General features: G+C 43.6%; 4 protein-coding genes across 6 annotated transcripts in view; 3 read left to right on the forward strand and 1 right to left on the reverse strand.

Moving 5' to 3' along the window:
• LOC125969140 (ADP-ribosylation factor-binding protein GGA2-like) overlaps window positions 1-10,376 on the reverse strand; it is a 37,632-nt gene that overhangs the window by 13,934 nt on the left and 13,322 nt on the right. For both annotated transcript variants that reach the window (XR_011086842.1, XR_011086841.1), the window contains 8 exons: window positions 10,289-10,374; window positions 8,791-8,989; window positions 8,230-8,532; window positions 7,422-7,607; window positions 5,397-5,534; window positions 4,897-5,080; window positions 4,332-4,396; window positions 47-453 (listed from right to left, as the gene is read on the reverse strand). The gene's annotated coding sequence lies outside the window, so the exon portion shown is untranslated. The remainder of the gene's footprint in view (window positions 1-46; window positions 454-4,331; window positions 4,397-4,896; window positions 5,081-5,396; window positions 5,535-7,421; window positions 7,608-8,229; window positions 8,533-8,790; window positions 8,990-10,288; window positions 10,375-10,376) is intronic.
• Window positions 249-3,701, forward strand: LOC125969139 (voltage-dependent calcium channel gamma-3 subunit-like). Its single transcript, XM_049720892.2, has 4 exons — window positions 249-459; window positions 1,324-1,407; window positions 1,628-1,768; window positions 2,352-3,701. The coding sequence occupies exons 1-4, from the start codon at window positions 249-251 to the stop codon at window positions 2,891-2,893; spliced, it is 978 nt and encodes a 325-aa protein (XP_049576849.1). The 3' UTR covers window positions 2,894-3,701.
• LOC125969135 (intercellular adhesion molecule 1) lies at window positions 3,896-7,347 on the forward strand. The gene is made up of 5 exons (XM_049720890.2): window positions 3,896-4,123; window positions 4,513-4,782; window positions 4,923-5,249; window positions 5,376-5,624; window positions 5,928-7,347. The coding sequence occupies exons 1-5, from the start codon at window positions 4,048-4,050 to the stop codon at window positions 6,104-6,106; spliced, it is 1,101 nt and encodes a 366-aa protein (XP_049576847.1). The 5' UTR covers window positions 3,896-4,047; the 3' UTR covers window positions 6,107-7,347.
• Window positions 7,108-9,102, forward strand: LOC125969134 (hsp90 co-chaperone Cdc37). Of its 2 annotated transcripts, XM_049720889.2 has the most exons (8): window positions 7,108-7,262; window positions 7,434-7,715; window positions 7,780-7,858; window positions 8,056-8,171; window positions 8,244-8,366; window positions 8,428-8,610; window positions 8,812-8,883; window positions 8,941-9,102. In XM_049720889.2, exons 1-8 carry the CDS (start codon window positions 7,143-7,145, stop codon window positions 9,037-9,039), a joined length of 1,074 nt encoding a protein of 357 aa, XP_049576846.1. In that variant the 5' UTR covers window positions 7,108-7,142; the 3' UTR covers window positions 9,040-9,102. The 2 variants fall into 2 exon arrangements, with proteins under 2 accessions (XP_049576846.1, XP_049576845.1); XM_049720888.2 differs by having other exon boundaries at window positions 8,812-9,102.

The raw sequence follows: 10,376 nt of genomic DNA on the forward strand, positions 1-10,376 counted from the left end.
ATCCCAGTAGACCCTGTTGAACATACCGAGAGGTTGTTGTACTTACCTTTTGTCTCATCTGCTGCTCTCAAAGAATTCCTTCATTTTTTGGTCCACTTCAATACAAAAGGACTCCTAAAAAAAAAAAAAAAAAGCACAATGTTTACTTTCAAAAGAAGACCAGCAAAGTCAATTGGCATTCAAGCAAGTGAATACAAGCAGAGATAAAAGGCAGTTTTTTTTTGTTGTTTTTTTTTGGGAGGGGAGGCATGAGGTTCTGCAACCGGGGTGTGATGATGCTGATGACAACGGCGGGAGCCTTTTGCGCCTTCAGCCTCATGACCATCGCGGTGGGGACCGACTACTGGCTGTACTCGCGCGGGATGTGCCGCTCCAAGAACCTGGGCGACAACGAGACGGTCCGCAAGAATGAGGAGGTGCTCACCCACTCGGGTTTGTGGAGGACATGCTGCACTGAAGGTATATAAAAAAAAAAATAATAATAATAACAGTTTTTAATGTAATATTATAGTTAAAATCATTGTATTATTATACAGCATCATTTTAATTGTTGCAATGGAATCTTGGTCATGACACAAGTTGGCTCACTATTTGGCAAGCAGAGCTAAATTTTTTTTAATCAAATTCTTTTGACTGTATTAATGAAGGGTTTTTAAAATTGAGTCATCCATTCACCAACCAGCAGTGACTATTTAGATAATGATGCTGCCATTGGTTTATAGTTCCAAAACAGTATTATGTATTCTCTATATTCTGTTATTTTCTGAAAAGAAATAAATGAATAGAATTTTTTAATTTTCTTAAAATATATGAACAGAATTTTTAGGATTAAAAAAATTGCTTATTATTTTGTACCGCCTCACTGGTGCTTGTCCTCCTTTTTCCCACAATAAGTTTGGTTTTGGTAACCATGGTGATGGTCCCACGTCATCAATACTGCGCATCAGGACATATTCATCAATATATCCCATGTGACGCATGCATGGGGGGTCAAAAGGCATTGCGAGCAGCACGCCAAGTTCGAATTTTGAGTGCGCACTTGACAAAACTGAATGGACTCTAACCTCATATGAAACCTTATCAAAGTTCGCACACCACCAAGTTTAGAGCAGAACTGAAGCCAAGCCAGAGCAGGGAGATCAATACGGAAGTCCATCAGATGATGCACATCCCATTAAGCATTATGCAACTCACTCTTTTCAAGAGCATGTAAAGTGGACTGGGTCAAAGAGACAGAGTTAGTCATGCTATAAAATAAGTAAATAGTAAATAAGTACTATAATATTACGAAAAACATTTACAGTCATGTTTGCTTCTCTTTAGGAACATTCCGAGGCGTTTGCAAAGACATCGATCACTTTGCAGAGGACGCCGACTACGAGCAGGATGCCGCAGAATATTTACTACGTGAGTTCCTGCTGTGATTCGAAAGTCACAAAAATTTATGGAATTTATTGCCATTGCACATGCGCAATAGCAACGACATAAGACACAATGACCAACAGAGGGCGACAGAACAGAGGTTTCTTAAATGAGAAAGAAAAATATACGGAAAAGAGGCAAGCTTGGCTTCGAGTGAACCTAAACGTAACTCGGGATTTGGTGTAAACACAGTTCTTCCTTTCAGGGGCGGTGCGAGCGTCCAGCCTCTTCCCGATCCTCAGTGTGGGCTTGTTGTTCCTCGGAGGTGTGTGCGTGGCGGCCAGCGAGTTCTACAAATCTCGCTACAACGTCATCCTGACAGCGGGGATTCTCTTTGTCTCTGCAGGTGTGCAACATGCTGACACTAAGACACAAATCCTGGTTTTGAACTAAGTCTGCAAAGGCCTAATTATTGGATGACTGGGAAAATTATGAGCCAGAGAGTCATAGTTTGCGACTGGAATCCTGATGTCATAGATGGTGGATGTGAGTGATGGGCTGGATACATTCTAAAAACAGTTGGATCAAAAATAACCCAAATTGGGTAAAAAAAAAAAAAAGGAGTGAACCAACGTTTTGGGTTATTGATCTCAACCAAAAAGTCAGATCGAAAGAACAACCCCATACAATAGCGCCAAATTGGGGAGCTAAATTGAGAGCTAGCTTAAGGGGTCCATGAAACAAATTTTTAATTTTTTTTGCAAAACAGTCTCTATAGAGAATGTAAGCAAATGTGGGGGGAAAAAATTGCCAGAAAAATTACAAAAAATACTCCAAATGCCAATTATCTGGCCTGGCTGGAACCTGGGTGACATATTTCGAGGGGTGTCAGTGCCACCTTGGCACCCCTTCTAGCTCCGCCCATGTTCTGATTGTCAATAAGTGTTTACCGAGTTTTTTTTTTTAACTCTTCACTTGTCACTCTTCAGGTTTGAGTAACATCATCGGCATCATCGTGTACATATCGGCCAACTCCGGAGATCCCAGCCAGAGTGACAACAAGAAGAGCTACTCCTACGGCTGGTCCTTCTACTTCGGGGCGCTGTCTTTCGTCCTGGCCGAGATGGTGGGCGTTCTGGCGGTACACGTGTTCATCGAGAAGCACCGGCAGCTCCGTACCAACGGCCGACCCTCCCTGGTCAAAGCGCCCATCTCGCGTGGCTCGTCCAACTATCGCAACCGCTACTACAACAACCGCCCTCACAGGCACAGCAGCAGGAGTAACCACAGCGGCACCGTCGACTTCGCCCCCGACTCACTGCGAACGTCCCTGGTGCGGGAAGCGTCGCTCTCATCGGAGGCCAAGATGGCCGCCTTGCCGGGGTTGCCCCCTCCGGTTAACTCGGAGTACATGCTTTACGCGCTGAAGGACGCCGACGTGTTGTTGGACAGTTTAACGGCCGCGCCTCGGGACGACGATGACATACTGCCTGGAATGTGTGCGAACAGTAAGAGAACCACTCCGGTCTGACTCAAGACGAGATGACCTCTTGTTTAAGAAGAGCACAGAGACTCTGATGACAGAAACAATTACAAGAAGTGGTTCTCAAATTTTTTACACCCTAAAAACGCCCGGCAAGTTCCACCATCATAACTAAAATGACATTAGCACACTCCCGTCACTAATGGGGGGAATAGAGGGCTGCAGAAATGCTTATTCCCAGGCATGAATCTAAATAAATTGTGATTTTTATTTTATCGTAACTATATACTTTCGAAACAATGCTAAGTACTCGTCAATGCCAAGCAGGCTACGGACAAAAAACATTGACAACAAAACCTTTCTTTCTGAAGCAGATAAATCGCTGACTTGTCTAAATGCCGTAGTAAAGCGCCAACTAGTGAGACGGAGGACTTATGTACATGATGTCAAATTTTGTCTGCCTCAAGTACAGGATCATCAAAAATATGCAGTAAAAATAATAATTGCCGTTCATGTGGACCCCTCAACTCTCGATTCGGGTGATGGGTCGAGTTTAGTTTAGTAGGCCAGTAAGACCTTCAAAAAAAAAAAAATAATAATCTTACCACATCTGTGTGGATTCAAATTCATTTGTGTCCCATTATTTTTGACTTGTACACTGAATAAAGATTTCTCAGAAACTTATCATTTCAGTGCCTTGTGGTACCACTGTGTGACGAGAGCCAGACGTGATTTCCCGTAAAAGCGTGTGGGGGGGCTTCACAGAAGGAATCCGATGATAAAGGGAAGCTGGCGTCCTGCCAGCTAGCGGGAAAGCACTTAAAATTCCAAAGTAAATATAGGATTTATTACACAATGAATTTTGCGTTGCTCTGTGAGTGGGTGAACGCTGATTTCATTCTTCATGACTGTGACTCATTCTGTGGTGAAGATAAGCCGAATTTCCCAAAAGGACAAACTTCTCTCTCTCTGACTCTCTCTCTCTGGCTCTCTCTCTCTGTCTCTCTCTCTCTCGTCATGTGACTGCAGTGACCCATTGATGCATTCTTTTTGAGCTCCAACGCTGCTTTCTCGCTCACTCACATCGAAGGGCAGTAGGGAAGACCATCACTCTTACTTTCACTTTGCACTTTCCACTTCGGTTTTTCACAAGGGCAAGGTACTACGCACTTTTTGTTCGACTCAGAAACAAACTCGGAATAATGTTTTGCAGTTACTTCTTTTGGACTGTTCTTTCACTATCTGGCATTTTAAGCAACTTCCATGTACGCGGCTGTGGTAAGTTTAAACGCTTTAACTTCCCTTGAGGTTAGACTTAAAAACATTCTTCGATCAAACAATAGTAATTATATCAAATGATTTTGCGTCATGAATTAAAATGCCATTGGGTTCAATTGTTTTTGTTGGAAAACTTTTTGTCTTTACTGCAGGCAGAGTTTGAAGCATATTTTTAACTTGTTTAAGAAAAAAAAAAAATTGTACTCACCATGAACTTCGACAACATGTGAGAAACAGGAAGTAGGCTGGGGACACTTGTCAACGACGACATGACTGTCAAAACAAGTGTAAAAAAAAGTTAACTGCGGTTCCTCTGTGACCTGAGAGCTTCCACTGCATGATTCAAATTCCAAAAAATTTCTTGCCAAGAATTCCCTTCTGCTTTCCAGATTACAACTGCACGGACAAGCCAGTGTTCACTCCGTCCAAACTGGTGGTACAGTTCGGCATGTCGGCTTCCGCCAACTGTTCCGCTTGCCAACACGCTTGCCAGAACAAATCGGTCGGTTTGGAAAAGTCAATCGGCGAAGAGCAAAAAAACGGGAGAAACATTTTGTGGACGGTGGACGAAATGAATGCGTACCCTACGTCTGTCACGTGCTACTACAACAAAGGCAAAGGCTCCCATTGCTGCAGCAAGCTGCCCATCACCGTCTACCGTAAGACCCTCCAGTAACTTGTTCAAAATATCGAAATTTAGAAAGTAACTCGCCCCACACTGTCATCAAAAAAAAAAAAAATAAATCACAAAAGAAAGTAGTTGTTTACCTTACCGACTCTTCATTTTGTGCCCTCGCAGAGTATCCCAAAAAGGTCGAGGTGGGCTTTCTTGATCTTGAGGGGCCGATGCTGGAAGGGAAACAATACATTCTGTACTGTTATGTGTTTGAAGCTGCTCCCCTCAGAAACCTTATCGTGATCTTCTACCAAGGCGGCACCGAAGTGAGCCGCGAACACCTAAAGGACAACACAGAAAAGAAACCGGCCAACATGAGCATCTTGACGTCCATTAATGCCACCAAAGAAACCAATGGCGCTCAATATGAGTGCATTGCCCAGCTGGACATTGACCCTGATAAACCACCATACGATACGCGATCTAATATCTTCACCACAAATGTTCTCTGTGAGTCATGAACATAATAACAATAGATCTGTAGAAATTCTTACTTTTGTATATCGGCCTGACTGCTTTTTTTTTTTTTTTCCTTGCAAAAATCAATCTCATCAATCTTTCTCAATCAATACGCAGATAAGCCTCAATTTGACGGACCTGTCTATAGATTGATCACGCTGACAGTGGGGGATCCCCTTCATCTCAACTGCTCCGCCGAGGGCAACCCGAGACCCTCGGTCACGTGGGAACTCCCGTCGGCCGCCGCTTTCGAAGGCGATGTCTTCTCGGTGGACTCTGTCACCACGGAACACAAAGGAGAGTACAAGTGTTCCATTAACAACAGCGTGGGGAGGACCACAGTTGTGTTTAATGTGGATGTACGAGGTGAGTTGATGAATTTGACCTCAACGTACTCGAAAAATCTACGGAAATACTTTCAAGTTACCTAATATATGTAGGTATAATACTTGTAAAAGTTATCTAAATATTTTCAACCTAATATGCCGAAAATACCAAAATCCTACCTATAAGCTACCCAAATATAAAATCAAAAAATAGATATAAATATAAGTTATCTAAATAAATCTTAAATGATCCCGAAAATATTCATCAACGCAGCTGTTGTAGTAATTGACTTCACTTATACCGATGCTAACTTTGTCACCCTTTTGTTTTTTCTCTTTGCAGTCAACTACATGAATATTATTTTAGCTGTAGTAGCAGTGGTCGTTGTTCTCGTGGCCATTGCCATCATCGCGGTGTGCGTCCATTGCTACAGACTCAGTCGGACTGGAAAGTACAACCTGAAGGACGTGTTGCGGTTTCGCACCCCGCACGTCGCGCTTCCTGACGGGGAGCTGCTGTGAGGGAGGGGGGGGGGGGGGGGGGGGGGGGGGGGGGGGATGAGAATGACGGTGCTGTGGTCCGTATAAATGTGTGCATATTTGTGCAACTAACTTGCTGCTGTTGGGTATATGAGGTCCACATTTGTCTTTCTTGTGTAACACAACAACGGGAAAGCACAATGAGTCCCAAAGGTATTAAAGCATGTGCAGGAAGTCGTTTTCCTTTCCTGTTTGAGGTAACGCCCGCCTTCCAACAAGCTTATTGGCACTTGCATTTTTGACCCAGTTCAGGACTATCTGCAATATTTCCATTGTTGTGATACAGACCCAGATGCAACTGGACTGATGAATATTGTTCAACTAGGCTTGCTGTATTTAATAATTATTATTTTTTTAACATTTAATATTTTTTACATGTCATCAATGAAGTACTAAACATGTTCTCATTGTGAATACAAGGCTGGAAATAACTGCACATCCTGCCCTTGAGATTTTCTGCCCTGTCTGTGTTTTTTTGGGTGTCCTATGTTGTGTGTAATGTATGTATAGTGTGTGTATTTTATATATATATATATATATATATATATATATATATATATATATATATATATATATATATATATATATATATATATATAGCATATGCTTCCATTGTGGTATTTGATGTATAATTGAATTAACACCAAATATTTTATTTTATTTATATTTTACTAGCCTGGATAAGTGACAAGTGCCCTCCAAACCACATCCATACACAGTTTACCAAATGTTTATTTAGCATAAAAAGTTTGTCATCAAAAATGAACAATCGACCTATTTTAAGTACTCGACAATGTACTGGAATCTGATTGGCTAGCTAAAGACCGAACCCTGGCTTTCACCTATCAGGTGTCAGATAACACTGTGACAGCACTACAGCTAAGTAAAAGCCAAAAATAGGATTTGTGTGAGCTTGTGGCTCACTAAGAGGATCAAATTGGCGTTTAGCTTGTGTTTAGCGTAATTTGCAGTCAGCGAGTTGTTAGAACGTCGCCGCTGGACACACTTGGACTGAAGGATGACCGGGACCGGGGTAGCTATCGACTACAGCGCCTGGGATCACATCGATATTTCGGACGACGATGACGTCACCAACCCTTACGTCGACACGCCGAGCTTGTTTCGGATGAGACACCGGGTCAGGAGTATGCTCATTTAATAGACATTTTGAAATTAACTCTTTGTTGGACTCCAAATAATAAACATGGTGTTATACTGCTCTCCATCATCTCCAATAAAGTTTCTCCCTCACGACCCACAACAATAATCAAAAGTTTTGTTTTTTTTATGAACTTACCACAATTCTCAGGCACGTCTGGAGAAGATGGCCGGGTTCCAGCAGAGGGGAGAAGACCTGGAGAGCAACCTGGCAGAATGCGGCAGGCTCCTGGAGGAGGCCGAGCGACGACTCCGAGCGATGGAGGAAAGGAAGACTGAGGTGGAGGAGGCTAACTTGACCAGCGTCCGGGCGGAGGTGAAGAAACTGAAAAAGGACAAAAGATTATTCGAGAAGATGAGGGAGCAACACAAGCGTGAGGAGAAAAGGCTTCCCTGGAACGTGGACACCATCAGCAAAGATGGCTTCAGCAGGGTAAGACAACAACATTCCTCCAAATGCAACCACCATCTTACAAATATGTACGTGTGTCTCGTAGAGTATCGTCAACGTGAAACCGAACGAAGAGACACAGGAGGAAGGCGTGGAGAAGTACGGCGAGGAAATCAAACACTTTGGTAAGACAAAGTCGTTTGATTTTACATAACTAACAAATGACGAAAGAACTATAAGAAAAATATTCTATATTCTTCCATAGAGGGAGTTTTCACCTTCCCTCTGTCGCTAAGTACTTTTAGAGAGTTCTGTTGATTTTCTGGAATTTTCTTTGCATTAATCGGTACCAACGAAGACGTGTTTATGTACGTTACACTAGGAATGTTACGGCGCTACGACGACAGTCAGAAATATCTGTCGGACAATCCGCATCTTGTGTGTGAGGAGACGGCTAACCGCCTTGTGGTCATCTGTATTGAGTGTGCGATCGATGAGGTAAGAAAATTATCTCCATCTGGGTCATAAAACGGAATATTTAAAAAAATAAATCTACCTTTTCCGATTTAGAAGCACGCCTTGATGGAGCAGGTGGCCCACCAAGCCATCGTCATGCACTCCATCTTGGATTTGGGCCGAGCATTGAAGGCGGACCCGCGAGGCTGCTTCAGGCAGTTCTTCTCAAGTATGAAGGTCAGTAGAAGTCGAAACTCGGTTCTTGTGTTTTAGTCTCGTCCTCACGCGCGTGTCACAGAATGCGGACCAGTTGAACCGGGAGGCTTTCCAACGTGAGCTGGACCTGCTGAAAGAGCGTGTAAGGAGCTGCGCACGGATGCGGATGGAGGATGCCAGGGAGGAGCTGGAAGAAGAGGAGAAGCAAAAAAGATTGGGCCCTGGTGGTCTAGATCCTGTCGAGGTCTACGAGTCACTGCCCAAGGTAAATGTCGGACTTAAGCACTCATACTGGTCCATATGTGTTGACGGCGATCAAATTACTCCGCCTGTGAGTTCCCTTGTGAGAGTTTCCCGTTTCACTTTGTTTGCACACAAACATACGGCCTATTGATCTCGTCGGGCAGCACAGACGACTCGAAATACACACAGGCGGGGTTCTGACCTGCTGTTGTCTCTCCGTCAGGACATGCAGAGGAGCTTTGATGAGAAGAACATTGAGATGCTGCATGAAGCTATGGCCAAATTGGACCTTGAGGTAAGCAGATGGATGGTTGATGATGATGATGTGATGATGACGTGGTGGTCTCCACAGGAGGGCAAGTATCACCTGGCAAGGTGCATCGATTCTGGACTGTGGGTGCCTGAGACCAAAGAGAACGAAGGTTATGGAGAAGATGAGGAAGAGGATTAAACTGTGTTTGGAAAGACATAAAAATATTTTTATGTTTTTGAATAAAAACTGCCAAGTAGTAGAGCTTTTTTTCATGGAGAGTTTTTTTTGTGTTGTGTGTTTTACATGTGCAGATAGTTCAAAAATATAAAATTATAATTTCTTATTTAAGTGTGTTAAGGCCATTGTAATATTTACAATAGCAGATTTACATTTCTAAATTGCTAACCATCAAGCTGTTGGCCTGAGTGGTACCAAGAAAATATTTTTTTTTTGTAGCGGGGGCTAAATTAATTAATAATAAATTAATAGTAAAAATTAATAATAATATAATTAATACAAATAATAATAATACATATTTAATCAATATAAATATATTTTTTTATTTTTAGAGGGAGTGCATGGGGTACTGAGGCTGAGATTATAATTGGCCAATGCATTTGGTAATAAACGAGCGGGGTGGGGATGTAAAGGGCTTCTCCATGAAGATGGTAGGGGGGGGTGAGGACACGGTGTGCGTGTGTTTGCTGTCTGGCTGGTTGGTTGGATGAAGAAAACGAGGAGGAGGAGAAAGCGAGAGGAGATCCGAGGAGGGTGGGGAGCTGCTATTCATGAAGACGCAGAGCGCTTGTGACACATGCACGGCTCGTCTGCAGGCAGCCAGCACGGACAGCGACCAGGAGGAGGAGGAGGAGGAGGAGGAGGAGAAGGAGGAGAAGGAGGTGGAGGCGGGAGGAGAGGAAGAGGAGGCGGAGGACCGGCCCGCCTTCATCTGGACGCCATCAAGGTGAGTATGTTGTTTTTACAAAATGCTGCAGCCTGTGTATGTTCGAGAGGGGCATCCCTCATGCTGCGTCTTCATATCTGCCTCCTGCATGTATGTCACTGTGCCACCAACCTCCTCCCCCCCCCTCCCCCTCCCAGCGTGTATCTGTGCGCATGCAGACTAGTTGACCCTACGTGTGTGCGAATATAATGCCAGGTGATCAGAAAGCTCAGCGGGACAGCCACAGCCTCCCGACGCAAAAAAAAAAAATTGGGTCATCGTCGGAGGGCTTCGAGTAATTATATAATGGGAGGGAGATTCGGTTTGTTGCAGTACGCTCTCGGAATTAGCTCCCGCAAGGCCACCACAATGACACCGTGTTTATGTTGTGCCAACGTCGTGTTCCTTAAAATGACAAGAGGTCCTCATGTGATTTATTTTTGATGTGTGCGTGAAAGTATGGAAAGGGGCGATTCGGGTAATAGTGGTTTGTTGCGTACTCACCGGCTTGGAAGTGTTTGAATTTCAGATGAAGTGTTTTTTAAAGTGCTCAGAATTTGAAGGGTTTTCTCGGAGAAATGGCTTTCTGGCT

The sequence above is a fragment of the Syngnathus scovelli genome, chromosome 5 (genome assembly GCF_024217435.2).
Source record: "Syngnathus scovelli strain Florida chromosome 5, RoL_Ssco_1.2, whole genome shotgun sequence".
Lineage (NCBI taxonomy): Eukaryota > Metazoa > Chordata > Actinopteri > Syngnathiformes > Syngnathidae > Syngnathus > Syngnathus scovelli.